We start from the raw sequence: 18,694 nt of genomic DNA on the forward strand, positions 1-18,694 counted from the left end.
TTCCCACGCCACTCTCGAATCATTCAGGCTCCTTTACATTATTTTAAATGACTAATATATTCGAATTTTTGACATAATATCATTTTAAAAATATTTAAATATATGCTAAAATACTTCAATCATTTTCATTTTCATAAAATATATAAACATGATATTTCAAATAATACTGTTAGAAATCACGACTCTCTACAGTGGTATGATATTGTTGATATTGTTCACTTTGAACATAAGTTCGCGTGATTTTGCTTTGGGCTTAGGCCTCATACTAATGGATATGTATTCATTAACTCATGATCATTCCCTAAATTTGAAACTCCGTCCAACAATCCTCAACCACATATGTGGAAGAATGTATAGGACATTTTAGAGTAAGATTTATTGGGAATTGAAGCATGACATCCATGTTGGGCAAGGAATAGAACGGATGAGCGCCCCTCCCCGGCTCCCAAGAGCCTCCAACTTTTGTCCCTTCGGAAGCCTAGGGATACAGAATATTCTCCCCCTATTTAACTCTCAATTTTAATATTATTTTGATTACTACATCTAACAAGAAACAAAACAAAACAATATATATTATAAATACTCATTTAATTTCGTTTTTCTAACTTTTATAATATTAATTTTTATCCCTATCACCATAAATTTTGGTTTTTATTTAAGAAAAATATTGCGCCACCTCGTGGCTTAATAATTATTCAAATGATCTTACGTAAACGTTTAATAAAAAGTGTCTATCTTATTCTAGAACGCATATGTTTTAAAATATTTTTATATTACTAATACGATGAAATTTAATTTTTAATTGTCAACTTCCTATAAATTTACAATCAGTCGGGGTTAGGGTGGGTGTGTTTTTTTTTTTTTTTAATTATAAAAACAATAATAAATTATTAACATTTGATTTTAAATTGACATGTCAGCTTTTATTAAATATTTATATTAATAATTAATTAAATATCACTTTTCAAATTTAAAACTAGAAGGACTAATTCGACACTAAACGTCAATAATCAAAATTGAAATTATGATGTTTACAATGGGCCGGGTCATGAAGCCCAACAAAATTGGTGGGCCCCATGTGACGCGAACGACATCGTTTCTCTTGATTTGGCCGAGACTCTCAGAATGGGAAAGAGAGGGAACCCAACTAATTAAAAAACAATAAACAAAATTAAAGAATAAAATTTGAATTAAAAACTAAATAATATATTTAATAATGATAATAAAAACAAGGCACACTGGCTCGTTCACGCTTCCCGCCAACAAATCCCCCCCAAAACTGAAAAATCGGGATTAATACGGCTTTCTAAATTTTTGGATCGCCACGTGGCGTGGATAGTAGCTTTGACTCTCCTATTTTCCTTTGTGCATGGGGTTCTCCACGTATAACACGTGATAATCGTCACCAGTCCTCGTTCATCGTATCTTCCTTCTGTTTCTTTTTTCCCCGATTAAATGTAGTCCTAGCGTCCTTGCATTTTCAAAATAACAATAATAAATTAATGTTTTTATTAATATATTAAATAGTCCATGCTATGTACAGTATTTTTATTTCAGAAAAGCTCCGAATTTCCCCTTTTTTTTTCTTTTACATTTTATTATAATTATTAAGAAACTCTCAAATAATGATTTATTTAATGTTTAGTAGTTGGTGATTGGTTGCTTACGTTTTATTTTTAATATTAAAATAAATGGATATTCACTAAAATTGGGTGAGTACTATAATTTTGTTGTGATCCAATTTATATATTATAATAATTTTTTAATTACAATTAAAAAATTCATACGTATTTATGGAATATAAAATATATGATTAGTATGTAATTAATAATATTTAATAAATAATTCACAAAAGCTCCGTTGGTTAGGTTCTATTGATAATTCAAACCGTTACGGTAAACACAACAGTAAATGGTTAAAGTAAATTGGCTCCAAATAGTAATTCAATGAACTTAGACTAATTACCCTAATAAAATTAACCGTTACGCCCCTTTTTCCATTGGTCGAAGGGCACCAGAAATTGCCTCTGTCCAACGCCTTTTCTTCTGTTTCCCTGCACATAGGGTTTTTATTTATTTATTTATTTATTTAATAAAAAAACTCACGAATTAGGAAATTAATGACGTGGCAAGTCCTCCTCCATTTTTTTATTAGGTATATATATGGTTTAGTTAGTAATTTTAATTTGTTGTTTATTTATTTATTGTTATTATCGTTTTTAAAGTTTTAATTTAATACTTTTAATATTTAATCCTTGCTTTCATTAATAAATTTTAAATATATTTCTAAATTTAAAAAAATGAGAGAAAATAAATTCATGCTAAATTTGACTAGACTAATTTTTTAAAAATAATAATGAATTTAATAGAAAAATATGATTCTAAAATTTTAAATAAAATTAATTACCATTGAATTATACTACCCGTCTTTTTTATATTTAAAAAATAAAATAATTTTTGGTTTTGGTTTTCATGGAACAAGGTGATAGGCACGTCTGTTATACGATTGATGGTAACGTTGTCTTCCATAGTTAATGGAGTTGTGAAAGTGAAACCATCTTCACCCATATCGTCTATTGAAGTCATTCAATTTATGCGTCTCAGCATTTATTAAAACTATAGATCATCTTCTCATTAAATGGATTCTCATTTTTTTTTGGAGAAAGTTATTTGTTATTTATCCTTTTTAACTTTATCACCTGAATCATACCCCTTAGTATGGGTAGAGGCGACTTTTTATAGTATTAAATTATTTATATAAAAAATAATAAAGATATATTTAAAAAGGCTACCTAAAATTACTTCGGTTTAAAAGTTAATATAAAATATAGATTTCATTAGAGATGTTAATTTAACTCGTGCGATCGAGGTTCTGTGGACTCTACTAAGACGGGAATTCCTCGTTTAAATAAATTGAGTCGGTGTTCCCGTCTCTGTCCCTGCCCAATTTCTCGACCCACTTGATATAAATATATTTTGAAGGAGAATCTTATTTTATATATTATTATATGAATTTAGGACACAAATCAATTTGTTAATATAATAATGCTCAATTTGTTTGATATTAACGTCACTATAGTTGGGTTATTAAATATATTTTTGCGGATACTTACATTACTATTATATAGTCAATCTTGTGTGGATTGAAATTTGGATAAGTATTCTAACAATAGGAAAATAAATTAGGAATAATAAAATACAAATATCAAATTTATTTTTTCCTATTGAAATTTGGTTTAATATTTTAAAAATTATAGAATTAAAAATAAAAATGTTAGGGACCTACATGCCCACGACCAACATAAAAGTCAACTGATTTATCCACTTCAATGCGAACCGAGTCAAAACACCTGTATTATTTATTATTTGTGTAATTTTCATTGACGTTATTATTTAGAACTGTTGAAAATTTCTATTATTTTTTATTTAATTAATGTAAAGGATTAACTTTATTATAAAAGTATAATAAAATGTGAAAATGGGAACAAAAAAAAACATATAATATATTTACAATTTAATCAAGAAATAAAGGAAGAAAATACACTGATGTTTTCCACTGGATGCATCAATTGATCCAAAAAGAACGCTGTCGTATTGTCACTCCAAACAAAGAGTATGAGGCCACGAAATTAGCGGTGACAAACAAAGTGTGCGTACCTTTTTATTCCTAGAATAAATTTTATCTTCAAATTATATATATCTCTCAAAATTTTGGATAAATTTCAATTACGTCCTTATATTTTAATAAAATTTCTTTTTATTCCTTAAATTGGCAAACAAATTTTATAATTTGTAAAATGGGCCCAATTTGTCAATTGACCTTCGACTATCACAAAATTACTAAATTGCCCTTCACACTTTACAGAAACGACAATCACTCAGAGTTTCAAAATCTCAATATATAATTTAGAAAGCAGATTTTCACTTTTCTTTTTCATCCAAATATAATTTATATTAATACTTTTAATAATTAAAAAAACTATATGATTGCTAACACAAATATTATATATATATATATATTTGTATTTTAATTACTACATATTTTGAAGATTTTTTTTATTTAGGTTAAAAAGTATTATTCTAAGAAATTTAGTTTTTTAATACTAGAAAATACTTTTAAATATCTAAAACCACTTAATTATATTATTGAAAAAAAAACTATAATATTAAATTATTAAACACACACTGAGCTTTGCACATTATCCACTAGTTCCTTGAGAATCATTTTAAGATATAAAATAAAGAATTTAAAATTGTATTAATTTGCAATAATTTATTTGTACCAATAAAAAAAGAGAAAACACCCACAATGACAAGATCTTAAAAATAAAATAAAATTAAGCACTTTCTAGCTTCCACACATATTCCATTAAATATATATATATATATATATATATATATATATATATATATATATATATATATATATATATATATATATATATATATTAAAAAAATAAAAGTAGGCATAGGGTTTTTTTAATTTTTTAATTTTTTAATTTTTTATAATAAAAAGTGGAATGGGTATGGCTAATAGGCTTCCATATGAAGAAAAGTGAAAGGTTTTGATTTGAGGGTATCAAAAGACTCAAATCTTATTATTTATATATCTTGAATTGAATTATATAATATAGTTTAATTTACATTATAATACTAATATTATACTGTCAACTGTTGCTTAAGCTACAGTCAATTCCTTGTCTCTTTCCAAATTAATTATCTTTAAAAAAATAAATAAATATTAGAAATTATTAAAGGGGAAACAGTAGACTGATAAATATTCTATTCTGTCTTCCCTTGCCTCTTCACATCATGTGCTTAATGCTTTCCCTCAATTATTTTCCCTAATATATTATTTATTTTAGTTGTGGTATTTTTAATATGAACTCTAGACTATTCCTTTGTTGGATTCGATACTCGCATAGATTACAACACATTTTTATATATCGTTATTTTCTTTGAAATAATAATAATAAAAAAGAAATGTCTACACTTTTATAACGTGGATTCTCTCTAACTCTCAATCGAGCACAGAGCTTCACGAACATTGCCTTGTTCTCTAATCATATGTTTAGATGTTGCAATATTACTTTTGAACCTATATAATTATGTGATAGTGTCCTTCGAATATGTTTCGTCCTTATTCATATGCATCCTAGAAAAATTCTTAGGAAGTTATTCAATATATAATTGCTCAAATTAAAACACGCTTACATATGAATTCTTGTGATTGAGACACCAAAATGACGGTGCACATTGTTGGTATAGGTAGCAGCTTTCATATCATTAAAATTCATCTCATTATGTGATGTCCCACGTTGGTTGAGGGAGAACAAAACACCCTTTATAAGGAAGGGTGTGGAAACCTTTTCCTAACATACACGTTTCAAAGCATTGAGGGAAAGCCCAAAAAGACAATATCTGTTAGCGGTAGATGTAAGCCGTAACACATTAGATGTGGTCTCGGTTCATTAGATCTAAGCCGTAACACATTAGTAGAAAATTTTAGATGATATAAACATTATTTCTTGTGACACAGCAATCTAAGCTACAAAAATCTAGACGGTCAATTATTAATTATATAAAAAAAAAAAGTGTAAATATAACCCAAATTTAATATTAAAAATGATACGAAAATGTAACAAATAAATGCGAGAGCAATAAATAAAATATTTAAAAGTATTGAGGAGATAAATTAATAATAATATAATTTATTCATCGGTTGATCTAATCTAACCTATAGCGAGGAAAGAATAAAGCAGGCGGGAAATGGCCCCCACTCTTCTGTATCGTAATTGGACCAACCATCCATCCAATCCCCAACTAAGAAACGAAAAAAAAGTGGGATTTTTAGTCATCGAATTTATTAATTTTCGAAATGCACAATCATAAGCTCTCAGAATCATATTATCGAGATCAGGATATTCTTTTTTATTTTTTTATTTTTTAAAAGGTTATTATTATTATTATTATATATGAAATTGATGAATAATTGTCTCGGATTGGATGATGAAAGTCCCATGATTTAAGGAATGATCATGAGTTTATAAGCAATAAATACTAACCCTCATTGGTATGAAGTCTTTTGGGGAAACTCAAAGCAAAACCATAAAAACTTATGCTCAAAGTCGACAATATCATACTATTGTAGAGAGTCGTGTTCATCTAACATGATATCAGAGTTATGCCCTAAACTTAGTCGTGTCAATAAATTGGTAAATCCTCAAATATCGAACAAAGAACTCCAAAAGAAAAAGAGTCAAGCCTCCTCGAAAGCAGCATAATAAATTACTAAGACTCCAAAAGAGTCGAGTCTCGATTAAGGGGGTGCGTACTTTGTTCGAGGGGAGGTGTTGGTCCAAAAGAAATGGAGTCAAGCCTCCTCGAAGGCAGTCTAAAAAATGACTAAGATTTCAAAGGAGTCGAGCCTCGATTAAGGGGAGGCACAATTTGTTCGAGGAGAGATGTTGGATGATGAAAGTCCCATATCGACTAATTTAGAGAATGATCATGAATTTATAAGTGAATTGGTATGAGACATTTTGGGGAAGCAAAGTTCTCAAAATCGACAATATCATACCATTTTTGGAATAAATACTATTTTAAATAATTGATAATATATTAATCTCCATTAAGGAAAATTGATGTGGGCCCAGAGAAGTGGAGAAGCCATTAATCATGTTGATTTGTTTTGGGAGACACAAACCCGTGGTTAGTTGGAGAATGAGATTTTAATTAACTATTTTAAGTAGAGAAAGAGAGTGGTCGTCAAAGAGCCACGGCGGTTGGAAGTTACATTAATTAAACTCTAATTTAATTATTAATACCACAATTAGAGGAAAAGCTATTATTTATTTATACTAAAATTTCCGAGGTGAAAGTGTTCTAATCATTTCTAGAAACGTTGATCATTAATTAATAACATAAACTAATTTAAATATGATTAAATTAAAAACAAATTTGAAATTTAGATAATTAAAATTTATTAAAAAAAATCCATAGAGTTGGGAAGATTTTTGTGAATATATATTTTTTATTTAATAAATTGGGAGACTAAAAAAAGGTGAAATGGATAGAATTATGTCTCCTCGGGTCGTGTAATTTCATTAAAATATAAGGAAAATAAATAAATAAATATTTATTATCATTGGTTTAAAAGAAAAGCAAACTAAAAGGTTTTATTTTAAATAAAATCGAAAAGGTAAAATGATATGTACCCGACAATATATATATTGGAGAAAAATACTCGGTAAATTAAAATAGAGTAACTTTTCCTTCCGTAAATTGGATGTTCGAATTTCTTAAATTTTAATAATCATAAATATATAATAAAAAACAAATATTAAAGTTAATCAATTGAAAAGTCAATCGTTATTAAGTGTGTTAATTAGCAATTAAGCTTAATCAATGTGTGAGTTACACAATAATAGCTGCGATTATACCTAATTAACGTAGAGTATAATTATTAATTTACATATAATCTCATAATTATCATTAAAATTAGTCTTATATAAATAATTTCAAAAATATATTTTGTTCCTCCATAATTTTATAAAATCCAAAAATTATATGTTAAATTACTTATTATTATATTTGATATTTTATTACAAGACAAATATCTAATATTTGCCTTATTACCAGTGTTATCTTTCCATTTATTATTATTTCCATATCATTGTAATTTATTTGATTATAAAGAAGATAACTTTCTCACCATTTAGTTGTGGTGGATTAATCATACATTCACATGGCATCAGAGCCCTCTCGGTTTAACAACCCCGATCCTTTCTTTTCAATAGCTTTTGAATCCTTTAATCTTCTTCTCCACCACCCCTGCTGGTTTGACACCGCAGGGGCAGTCTTCATGGCTGCCGCAGACGGAGCCGATTGATTACTCTTCGGCTCCACCCTATTGACTTTCAAATCATCTTTCGTCATACTCTTTACATACAACCTCACCTTTTCAAACTCAATCGGTTTTCCCCTTGGCCAATATAGTCTCTCTTATTTTCTTCCCAATCAACCCTTCATCCTTCACAGAAACCCTAATCTCAGGATCCTCATCAGTGTTCTCTTCAGAAATATATGGAATCTCGACAAGCCCATCAACCTTTTGCAAAGATTTACCTTCGGAATCTGGGTGCTGCACTGGCCTCTTCGCCAGCCAAGTTGTCGCCTCCCTTCCTGCCAAAATTGGCTCCTTCGCCCAATGTGGCGACTCTTCCGGCTTCAACATTGTCTTTGTCCCTTGCTCTAGGTTTCCCCTTCTACTTCTTGGGGTTAGACATATTCTCACCAGAGCCAAGGCAGCATCGTCGCTAAGCGACAATCCCTCTTCATGGGTTAAGACATATTCTCGCCGAAGCCAAGGTAGCATCGCCGCTAAGCTGCGATCCCTCTGCAATTTTTGATGGCCAAGAAAGTGTTTCTCTACACCTCCTCTGAACCAGGTTGTTGATATCTTCACGAAAAGTGTTTCTCAACCTCTTTAAAATTTTCAAATTCAAGCTTCACGTTTGTTTAAATCCGATGCTTAGCTTGCGGTGGGGTGTTAAGAATATTTAGTAATAAATTATAGTTTACCATATATATTATATTTGATATTTTATTACAAGGCAAATATCTAATATTTGTCTTATTACCAGAGTTATCTTTCTATTTATTATTATTTTCATATCCTTGTAATTTATTTGATTATAAATAAGATAACTTTTTCACCATTTAGTTGTGGTGGATTAATCAAACCTTCACAAGTAAGCTACTTGCAAATGAATTGACTTAACTCACTTGTGGTTGAGAAATGAATGTTACACAATCGCAAATCCGTGGTCAAGAAAAGAACACCCTAACTTTTAAATGTTCTTATTGTTAATTTAAAGTTAAACAAATGAAATATTATTGATATCTATTATAAGTAGGAAAAGGAAAGAGAATTTAAATATATGAACTGTTACGCATAAATAAAGTTTGGAAATAGTATTTTTGTAAAAAATAAAAAAACGAAAATGTTAAAAATTAAAATTAAAAGAAAAAGAAAAAACCGCGAATCGCATAGCAGAATTCAGATCTGTCCAGATCGGCTCGTAAGCGCTACGTGTCGCTACGAGCGTTGAGCTTAGACTTACGTGTTGTTTAACAACGCAAGGCGCGCATGTACGCCCCCGCCCCCGCCCCGGTTTTCTCTATTTCCACCATTCTTATTTATCTATTTTATTTTTAATTTTTAATTTTATTTCCCCACCGATTCATTTCATTCACCTCATTTCCTTCCAATTTTTTCGTGCTTAAAAAACTCATTCCCGAACTCCTTCCATTGGTCTCCCATTTTCTCTCTCCACCGCCACCGTTTTTCTCCCCTCAAATCCAACTTCTCCATTTCCAGTTGCATTCCACATCCTACATCCATAAATTAGGTATACTCTAAAGTTTCTACCGCTGGTGGAATCTGTATCTCCGTCTTCCTCCCCTTGCCTCGTCGTCTTGTACTCACGGAATAAGCTACTGTATTCATTCAGGTTGCTATTGAAGCTGCTTTGGTGTGTCTGTTTTGTTTTCTTCGCTTTGTGGAATTCGGATATGTTTTTTTGTCGTCTTTTTATGTGGGTCTTGAAGTGGTTTGAGTGCGAGGTGTTTATAACAACTGTTTGATTATGCTAACGGAACTGGACATTGTTTGTTGTTCTTGATAGTATGCAGAGGTGGTAAAAGAAGGCGAAGTTTGTGATTTACAGAGGTTTCACAGCGAGCGAGCGAGCGAGAGAGAGAGAGAGAGTTGAAGAAGTGTTGCGCATTACTTTGGTTGATTTCGTGTTTGCGTGCGGCATTCTTTCTTCTTGGTGGTGACTGAGATTCTGTGAAAAATGCCGCATAGAACGACTTACTTTTTTCCCAGGCAGTTTCCTGATCGCGGATTTGATTCGGCGTCAACCTCCAAACACATTTCGGATCACGAGAAGAAAATCAACAAAGACACTTTTAGTACTGAAAGCGACGCGAAACCGACCCCGCGGCCTGCGCGCGACTTTAGCGTCACGAAGAGTTCGGCTGTATCGGATCTTTTCACGGGGGACAAGGCTCAAAGCAACAAGAAACTACCTGCTTTTTACGATTGGTTGGTGGATAAGAAAGCTACGCGATCGGCAACAACTCACGTGAAAACTTGGCTTTCCAATTGCGACGAGGACCGCGAGCTCTTGCTTCCACCGCCTACCTCGGAGCCGGAGCATAATACAGCGTCGGTTAAGGATCGGAGTGTTGACCGGAACTTTGACCGGCAAGTTTCACTGCCTAGAGTATCAAGCGGGAGTAGCTTTGCAGGGAGTTTGTTTTCAGGCACGGGAACGGGGACAGTGGATGGAAACTTTTCCAGCGATGTCAAGGATTCATCTGCGTCCAAGATATTGTCCTCGCACACGGCGAGGCCGGAAGAGATTGAGGTTGGAGATGGTAACGAAAGCATAGCAAAGAGAGCTAAAGAGAGTTATTACCTGCAACTTGCTTTGGCTGCCACGCTTCGTTCCCATGCTAGCCTCGCTGGCGATCCTGTGCTTCTGGAGGAAGGCAGGGTGGAAATTACGGACGCTGAAACTGTTTCTTATCGACTTTGGGTATATGCACTATCTATTCTAACTTTCTGACTTGTGTACATTTGGAAGTTTAATATTCTCAGTAATCGAATGGAGAAAGTTCAGACATCTTTTAAAATTTTATTTTATTCTCCTTAACATCAAGTTCTGAATGATTTCAAAGGCACGTCTCAAATAACGGCGTTAAGTGTTTTGTTTCCGGAGTGAGTTTCTCAGATTTAATCAGTCGACGGAAACTCAGGACTGTCTCGATCTTCCTTGATCTTTTATTTTACCTTCCTCGTTTCCATTGCGTTAATAGGAGAAGTTTTTAATTGATCATTGTCAATATTGGTCTGTGTAATCTGCTTATAAATTCTGTTCTAAATTATACCTATCATCTTGGTGGAATTTGTGCTATTGATTGATTACAAACTAATAGTTGTCTTCATTGCTACACTGTAAGCTTCAAATTAGTTATTTACGGCTCTAGGTTCACATATTCTCAGGTAAGTGGTTGCCTGTCTTACTCCGACAAAATATCAGACGGATTCTACAATATTTTGGGTATGAACCCGTATCTCTGGGTTATGTGCAATGGTTTTGAGGAAGGTAGACGCCTACCTCCTCTGATGTCGCTTAGAACCATTGAACCAAGTGAGACGTCAATGGAGGTGATTCTTGTTGATAGACGTGGGGACTCTCGCCTGAAAGAACTTGAAGACAAAGCACAAGAACTATATTGTGCTTCCGAGAGCACCTTAATGTTAGTGGAGAAACTAGGAAAGCTTGTTGCGATCTACATGGGGTACGTCCTCATGGTTTGACAGCTGAACACTAATTGCGTGATTATTTCTTGTTGTGTCGTTTAAAATGTAATGTTATTTTAATGCCAATAATAGGGGAACTTTTCCGGTGGAGCAAGGGGGATTGCACCTCCATTGGAAAGTGGTGAGCAAAAGATTGAGGGACTTCCAGAAATGCATTGTTCTTCCAATTGGTAGTCTTTCTATGGGACTATGCAGGCACCGTGCAATCCTTTTCAAGGTAATGCACTTTATGGTTTGTTGATTCCTTCTTCACGTGTTCCTCCTTGTTCTTTGAGAAACTATTTCTATGTTGCTTGTGATTTTTTTTTTTCGTCTTTGCATGTTTGTTGGAGAAGAATTCCACACTTCCCAAGCTTATGATAATCTAAAATAATTTCTGTAAATAATATAATAGAAGAATGTGATGGTGTTATAAGACGTCATAAAAATGATTATAATTTGGAGCATTTCCATTAAACGAGATTGCAACTGGATTAGATGGATGAACTCGCACCAGATTTTATTTCCTTGTTCAGTGAGTTGACAGAATTTTATTCAAATATGAGAACGAGGTCTCTTGCTCATTCAGGGCGGATGGTTTATTTTCCTATAGACCATTTGTTGGTTTAGTGGATCGGGTGTACTTTAATGTGTTCAGAGTCTTGCAACGTTCAGTATTTAAAGGGTAGACTGCTTTGTGACTATGTCTAGGTGAATACCCAAGGAAACAAGTGTTTCTGTTATGTTTTAAATGATATGCACCAGTTAGCTTTTTATGTGGTGAGACTTGAGAAATTTTTATCTCACTATAAACTTTACAACTTTGATAAGTGGAATCTGTTCTCGTCCTCTTCCCTACATGTGCATGATGGCAACACAGTGCAAACTCGTATGACTTGAATGATTAGCTGTTTTCAAGCGTAAGCATAGTAAATTTTCCAATACTGGGAATGTATTTTCAATATCTTAATTGTGTGAGGGTTATTGTTTTGTGTTTCAGAAATTGGCAGATTATATAGGCTTGCCATGTCGGATAGCTAGAGGTTGCAAGTACTGTGTTGCAGATCATCGATCCTCTTGCCTTGTCAAAATTGAAGATGACAAGAAGTCGTTGAGGTTAGATAATCAAGCTTTACCTCTTGGGAAATTTTTTCACTACAAGTTACACAATTTTCAGCTGTCACAGTGAAATCCTAGGAATTTTTATCTCCTTAAATCTTTTTCATAAGGGTTCACCGACTAAAAGATGTGAGGATTTTTAACTATGTTGTACCACAAGCAAATAGGATATTGATGAAGTTTTCGGTTGTCAAGTCGTAAGTCAGGATCATCTTGGAAGTAGTTGCGTTGCTCTTTTGCCTACACGGATTTGGGAGTTGGCAATTTATAAGTTTCCCTTCCAGCATTACCTAGTAATAATTATAGACAATTTCTGCTTCTTACAGAGCCGTCTGTTCGTTCTTTCCTTCTTTTCTTATTAAAATTAAATTAATTTTTTTCTTCTTCTATATGTTGAACACCATCGATTTAGAGTTGCATCACTGAGGCAGTGGGTATCCTGTTGTAAAATATCCAGAAGTTTCCAATACATCAAACACCAAATAGAACACACTTCATATGCAAATTTTAAAACTTGGGCTCCAAATTGTTCTTTAATCAACAAGTTTGCTTCATTGCTAATGGAGTCAATACCTCTAAATTTGTTTAGTTCATATGAAGTTAACCATATATTGGAACAGTGTGCACTCAGTTTTGTTATGCAGTATAAGATGTCTTAAGTGTGTTATTTATGGATACTCATTTGCTTTTAACAGGGAATATGTAGTTGATTTAGTGGGGGAACCAGGAAATGTACATGGTCCAGATTCCTCAATTAATGGAGGGTTCCAATCTTCAATTCCTTCACCGCTCCACATTTCTCATTTAAAGGAGTTTCAAGAACCTTATGTGGAAAGTTATCTCAGTCATCAAACCATTGAGTCGAAGCAAATCTGTGGGTTTCCTGAAAATCCTCTACTTTCAGGTTTACTGGCACTTCGTTTTCCTTGACTGTATGTTTTTAGTTTTTCTACTGGCTTAAAATTGCCAGACTTCCTGTACAAATAGGTGGAAGACCATTTTTAAATATAGAACTCAAGATGGCTCTGAGCTCAACTGCCCTTAGTCAGACAATACTTTGGATATTTTCTATACAATAAATGTTTCAGGGACTTGTTTAGTAGTTCATGTGTCGGCTGAGTTAAGATGTATGTTCATTTATGTATAAGCACTAGCCATCCTTTATACTTGTGTATTCTTGTCATCTTTAAATTATTGCAGACGGTTTTCTAGATCCAGTTACTGTTTCACATATCATCTTATGTCCGCTAATACAGTTGATATCTGTCTGATTACTTCTAGATTTGTTTTCTACTCTGACCAAACTTTTGGCTTTTTGCTACTACTAGGGTGCATGCTGCATGTTAGATTTTACATTCCTTGGAGTATGGCTGGGGTTTTATTAATGTGAAGTTGGAGCTGCTTTCTTACATCCTTTTTCTTCTTGAAAATAGGCTGTCTTCTTGATATGGCAATTGACTACTGTTAGAAAATTATGCTAGCATTGGTCATATGTGCTTTCTCTCGGAAGTCTTTTTAAGCATGCACGTTTAGTGCACCTTGGTATTGCTGTTGTATGAGGTTGCATGAACCTTAAATTGGAAACAAGCATGACGATATCTCCTTTTGGATCAATACTTTGCAGGTCTTGGAGAGCACCAGGTGAAAGGAGGAAGCACTTTGCATAGAAGTTCAGGGGCTGAAATTCATAAAATGGTTGATCAAGCTGGTACGGGTATGAGATCATCTCAGCTGCATGCGGAAACAAAAGTGAGCAAGGAGTGTGTGCTTAAGAATCAAATAATGTCATCTGTTGATGACTCAAACTGCGAGGTGTTGGGTTCTGTTGGTGGTGCAGCTTTACGTGAAAACAAAGTTGTCATTGAAGAAATCTACCAAGAAGAGAATGTTGTTGCGGGGATTTCACTGAATGAAACTAGCATTAATCTTTCCAAATTAAGCTTGTCAACTCAAACTGATTCAAAAGAGGTTGAGGGTAGGTCTCAAAATTGTTCAGCATCAACATATCCAAAATATCTGACACTTGAACCATCACTTGCAATGGATTGGCTGGAAATTTCCTGGGACGAATTACATATAAAGGAGCGTGTTGGAGCTGGTAATTCCACATCTTGTCATATCTTCCTGTATTAAATGTATAAATGGATAGCCGATCCTGAATTTTCCCCTTATTGTTCTTGCAGGCTCATTTGGTACTGTGCACCGTGCTGAATGGCATGGATCGGTTGGTCTCTTTTATCTTTCTCTTTAAATCATGATTCAACATTTATGTTCAGTTCCTAATGTATCAAGTTTCAACGGACTAGTCTTTTAATCTAATAGTTTTCTGTTCCCCTACCTTGTTTATTTTCCAAGGAGAATGGTTAGTTGGAAGGTTAATTTTCTTTGCTGGTCTCAAGAACCCCCATGAAAAGGAAACAGCATATCAAAATAATTCAGTTAAAATTTTAATTGGGATGACAATGTGAAATGCATTACCTTGCCCTTGCTTCTGGACCCTTTCGTTTAAATTATATTATTTATAGTAAATACTGTGATTGTTGATATTTCAACTTATGAATTCATTGAAGTAAATTTATGTACGTTGTATTGGTAACACTTATGAATAATTACATAACATCAAATGCTTAGACTGAATTTCGTTGCGTAAGTTTATTAGTTTCAAATAACTGTATTTGAAATCAGGAGAATTCCTATGCTACATTTTATTGGAATCTTTTAAAGATGGGGATTTTTTCCGCAGCCTCCTTGTACCTTTACCTTGAAACATAAGCTATGGTTATGCTTCCACTTATGAAGACGTTATTGATGAAAAAAGATGTCTGGTATAAGATTAGGGGCCTCTTGTTTCCATTGCTGGTTCTCTGTTTTTTTAGCAACATATTTCGATATTTCTATTTGTTCTAATACACACGTTCTTCTGTTTAGGATGTTGCTGTCAAGGTTCTAACCATGCAGGATTTCCATGATGATCAGTTGAAAGAGTTTCTGAGAGAGGTACGAACATAAGTTTATAATGGATGGTGAAAGTTTTACAATAGTAATTTACTTATATGCCCGCTCTTCCCTTTTTAGTTCACTTGCTATCAATACCTGAATGTGCATAGATCTCATCTATTTCTTTAGAAGGTGAATTGAGCTTGGATGCTGGTATACTCTTGCAAAACATTGTAACAGAGGGTTGTGACTTGTTTTTCCAATATAATAATTAGTCGTTTCATTGCATTTATGGAAATATATTTCTCAAGTTGTTGCATTACTTATGGTGTAGTCACTTTCCGTGTAGTCAAGAGTGATGAGATTGCTATGGCTGTAGCTCAGTTGCACTCTGTATAATTTCCCAGGTTGCGATAATGAAGCGGGTGCGCCATCCGAATGTGGTACTCTTCATGGGTGCAGTTACAAAGCGACCTCATCTTTCAATAGTGACCGAGTATCTGCCCAGGTTATTCCCTGTCCTCCTTTATTATTTAATTTATCAGTCCATTATGAATTGTGTCTTATTTTGAATCTTTGTAACAGGGGTAGTCTATACCGTCTAATCCACCGGCCATCTTCTAGTGAATTGATGGATCAAAGGAAACGATTGCGTATGGCGTTGGATGTGGTGCGGCGCTCTTCTTTCTTTCTGTTCTGTTTTGTACAATTATTTAAATTAGCAAAATAATTCTTACTTTCTTGCAGGCAAAGGGAATCAACTACCTACATTGTCTCAATCCTCCTATAGTACACTGGGATCTTAAATCCCCTAACTTGTTGGTTGACAAAAATTGGACGGTCAAGGTATTGGAAACATGTGTTGTATAATTTACAACTTTCATTAGTGAGAGCTCCGTTGACTTCCCATGCTAATTCCATATGTTTGTGTCAGGTTTGTGATTTTGGGTTATCCAGATTCAAAGCAAACACTTTCATATCATCAAAATCTGTTGCTGGAACGGTTAGTTGCTCTACCATATTAGTATAACGTTGAATATTACTTTGAAATAAATGTCTTTATTCCTATGTGCGTTAACACAACTCTTGGGTTTGTGTGATTAAAACATTTGGAGTTGACAAATATTGGTTCCTTAGGATTTTGAATAATTGAAGTTCCTCTACCATGTCCTTGATGGCTAGATAAGATTAGTCCTTGGTCTGTCCAACATTATAAATGACAGGGTCTTGGACGTTCGGGATTTTATAAAACTCGTACAATTGGGTTACCACATCTTGGGTGCCCACTGTTCAACCATATAACTATTCCTAACATGTTCCAATACTAGGTATAATTGTTATGCCCATGAACCCAAATCAAACACCCGATCCCATCATTTAGTGTGAAAACATTGGTTTTCATTCACCAAACGTAACTATTATCTGATTTAACCTTTTCTAGTTGGTTCATCTGGAATGTTCATATTATTTCTATTGCCACAGAAAGTCAGTTCTTGCACCAATATTTTGCAGGTTAGATTTTTACTCAGCCGTCCATCAATCAGCATGTAACTCTGTTGCTTTTATTTTCAGCCTGAGTGGATGGCTCCAGAATTCCTTCGTGGAGAGCCTTCGAATGAGAAGTCTGATGTCTACAGTTTTGGAGTGATCCTCTGGGAACTAGTAACCATGCAACAACCATGGAGTGGGCTTGGCCCGGCTCAGGTTAGCCCCAGCATTCATGTTTCACACTTCATTATCATAGGTCTAGTAAAATAGGCACTGGAATGGTCGTTTTCCTGCTGTTTCTCTCTTAACATGTTTGTACAAACTCTTAGGTTGTGGGAGCTGTCGCTTTCCAGAATAGAAGGCTTTCTATCCCATCAAGTACTTCTCCATTGTTGGCTTCCCTAATTGAATCTTGCTGGGCAGAGTAAGTTATTTTCCTTCCAATTTATATGCCGTTGAGTGTCTTTTTCATTTCCTCCTCTCCAATAAGGATATCCTAATTTATTCATGATAGGTTATTTGGAGATACTGAATATGGTTATATGTCGATAGACCAGAAAGATCGAAAATAGAATCTTATATTTCCTTCCTTTTTTTTTTGGCAGCGATCCTTCTCAGCGTCCATCCTTCACAAGCATAGTCGACTCCCTAAAGAAATTGCTTAAATCTCCACAGCAATTGATAGCAATGGGTGGAACGTGAAACACCTCCACGCAGCTGAAGCCGATCAGGGAGAGCTAACCAATTATGCAGTAACTGCAAACCTTGGTAACCATTATCTTCAACTGACTGAATTATTTTGGTCCTTGGCAACTGTAGATTTTGGTGGTTATACAAGGCTGGATATATAGCCCATTAAGCAGATGAAAGCTCAGGCTTTTAGTAGTATCCCATAGAGGCAGTAAATTCTACGTCCATATATGGGTTTTGCATTGGGTTTATAACATCGCAAAATCCACTTCCAAAATTACTGGGAACGTATTTTTAGTGCTAACTGCATCGTTCCACTACCAGGCCTGTAATCTTTTAAGAACCCGCTGTATTATTGCCATCCTTAATGGTGAAAGCAGAAATAAAAAATTAAAAAAAAAATTACATCTTTTTCCTTCGCTTGAATTAGATTTTAGGTTTATAGCAGGAAGAATGCTCTCTTCTATCAAATGAAATAGTTCCTGCCCAGCAATTTTGTGATGGGGCGAGCCACAACGGCCTGGAGCTGCCTGCCTTATTCTAAAAGTGGACCGAAGGTAATGGCTTGTGTTCATGGTTTTATACTTTAGTGCTTTATTTCTTGTGAAGTTCAGCGTTGATTATCTATAGCACGAGTTTTCGTATCTTCGAATTTATGGAATCTCCATTTCCTCACCATATTTAGCTAGAAAATTGTTTTCCATTTCGTGCTGTGCATCACGGTCTAGTCTTGAATTAGGAATGCAGACGCTTTTTCCAATCTGCATTGATGACTTTATTGGACTTAAAATTCAATGCTAACCAGTGTTTCTTACGCCATCGGAAAGACAAGGTCTCACGAACATCAAAGGTACGTTTTAAACACTTTGAACACCATGAGGACACACAATAGCATGCTGTTACTTCTCTCGATCTCTCTCTCTCTTTCCTTCCCACATGATTTTATCATCTTGTTCGTAATCTCCAGGTTCATAATTTTGATATGCTGAGTATTGTTTTTTTTTTTTAAAAAGAAAAAATCGTCAAGATTTGTCAACTATGACCTTAGTAAACAAATTAATTTCCTTGTGTTTCTTTAGCAACAAAG

At 33.8% G+C, this 18,694-nt stretch overlaps 1 protein-coding gene across 5 annotated transcripts; it reads left to right on the plus strand.

Moving 5' to 3' along the window:
• The first annotated feature begins 9,235 nt into the window (after window positions 1-9,235).
• LOC111476569 (serine/threonine-protein kinase CTR1-like) lies at window positions 9,236-18,020 on the plus strand. Of its 5 annotated transcripts, none has more exons than XM_023120285.1 (16): window positions 9,236-9,514; window positions 9,696-10,606; window positions 11,074-11,372; window positions 11,467-11,611; window positions 12,374-12,489; window positions 13,188-13,366; window positions 14,117-14,590; window positions 14,676-14,716; window positions 15,421-15,489; window positions 15,837-15,937; window positions 16,015-16,099; window positions 16,177-16,275; window positions 16,364-16,432; window positions 17,002-17,133; window positions 17,247-17,341; window positions 17,523-18,020. In XM_023120285.1, exons 2-16 carry the CDS (start codon window positions 9,860-9,862, stop codon window positions 17,617-17,619), a joined length of 2,748 nt encoding a protein of 915 aa, XP_022976053.1. In that variant the 5' UTR covers window positions 9,236-9,514; window positions 9,696-9,859; the 3' UTR covers window positions 17,620-18,020. The 5 variants fall into 5 exon arrangements, with proteins under 5 accessions (XP_022976053.1, XP_022976054.1, XP_022976052.1 ...); XM_023120284.1 differs by having other exon boundaries at window positions 9,237-9,535; window positions 13,188-13,396; XM_023120283.1 differs by having other exon boundaries at window positions 9,237-9,514; window positions 9,689-10,606; window positions 13,188-13,396.
• Window positions 18,021-18,694: the final 674 nt, after the last annotated feature.

The sequence above is a fragment of the Cucurbita maxima genome, unplaced genomic scaffold, assembly GCF_002738345.1.
Source record: "Cucurbita maxima cultivar Rimu unplaced genomic scaffold, Cmax_1.0 Cma_Scf00003, whole genome shotgun sequence".
Taxonomy (NCBI): Eukaryota; Viridiplantae; Streptophyta; class Magnoliopsida; order Cucurbitales; family Cucurbitaceae; genus Cucurbita; species Cucurbita maxima.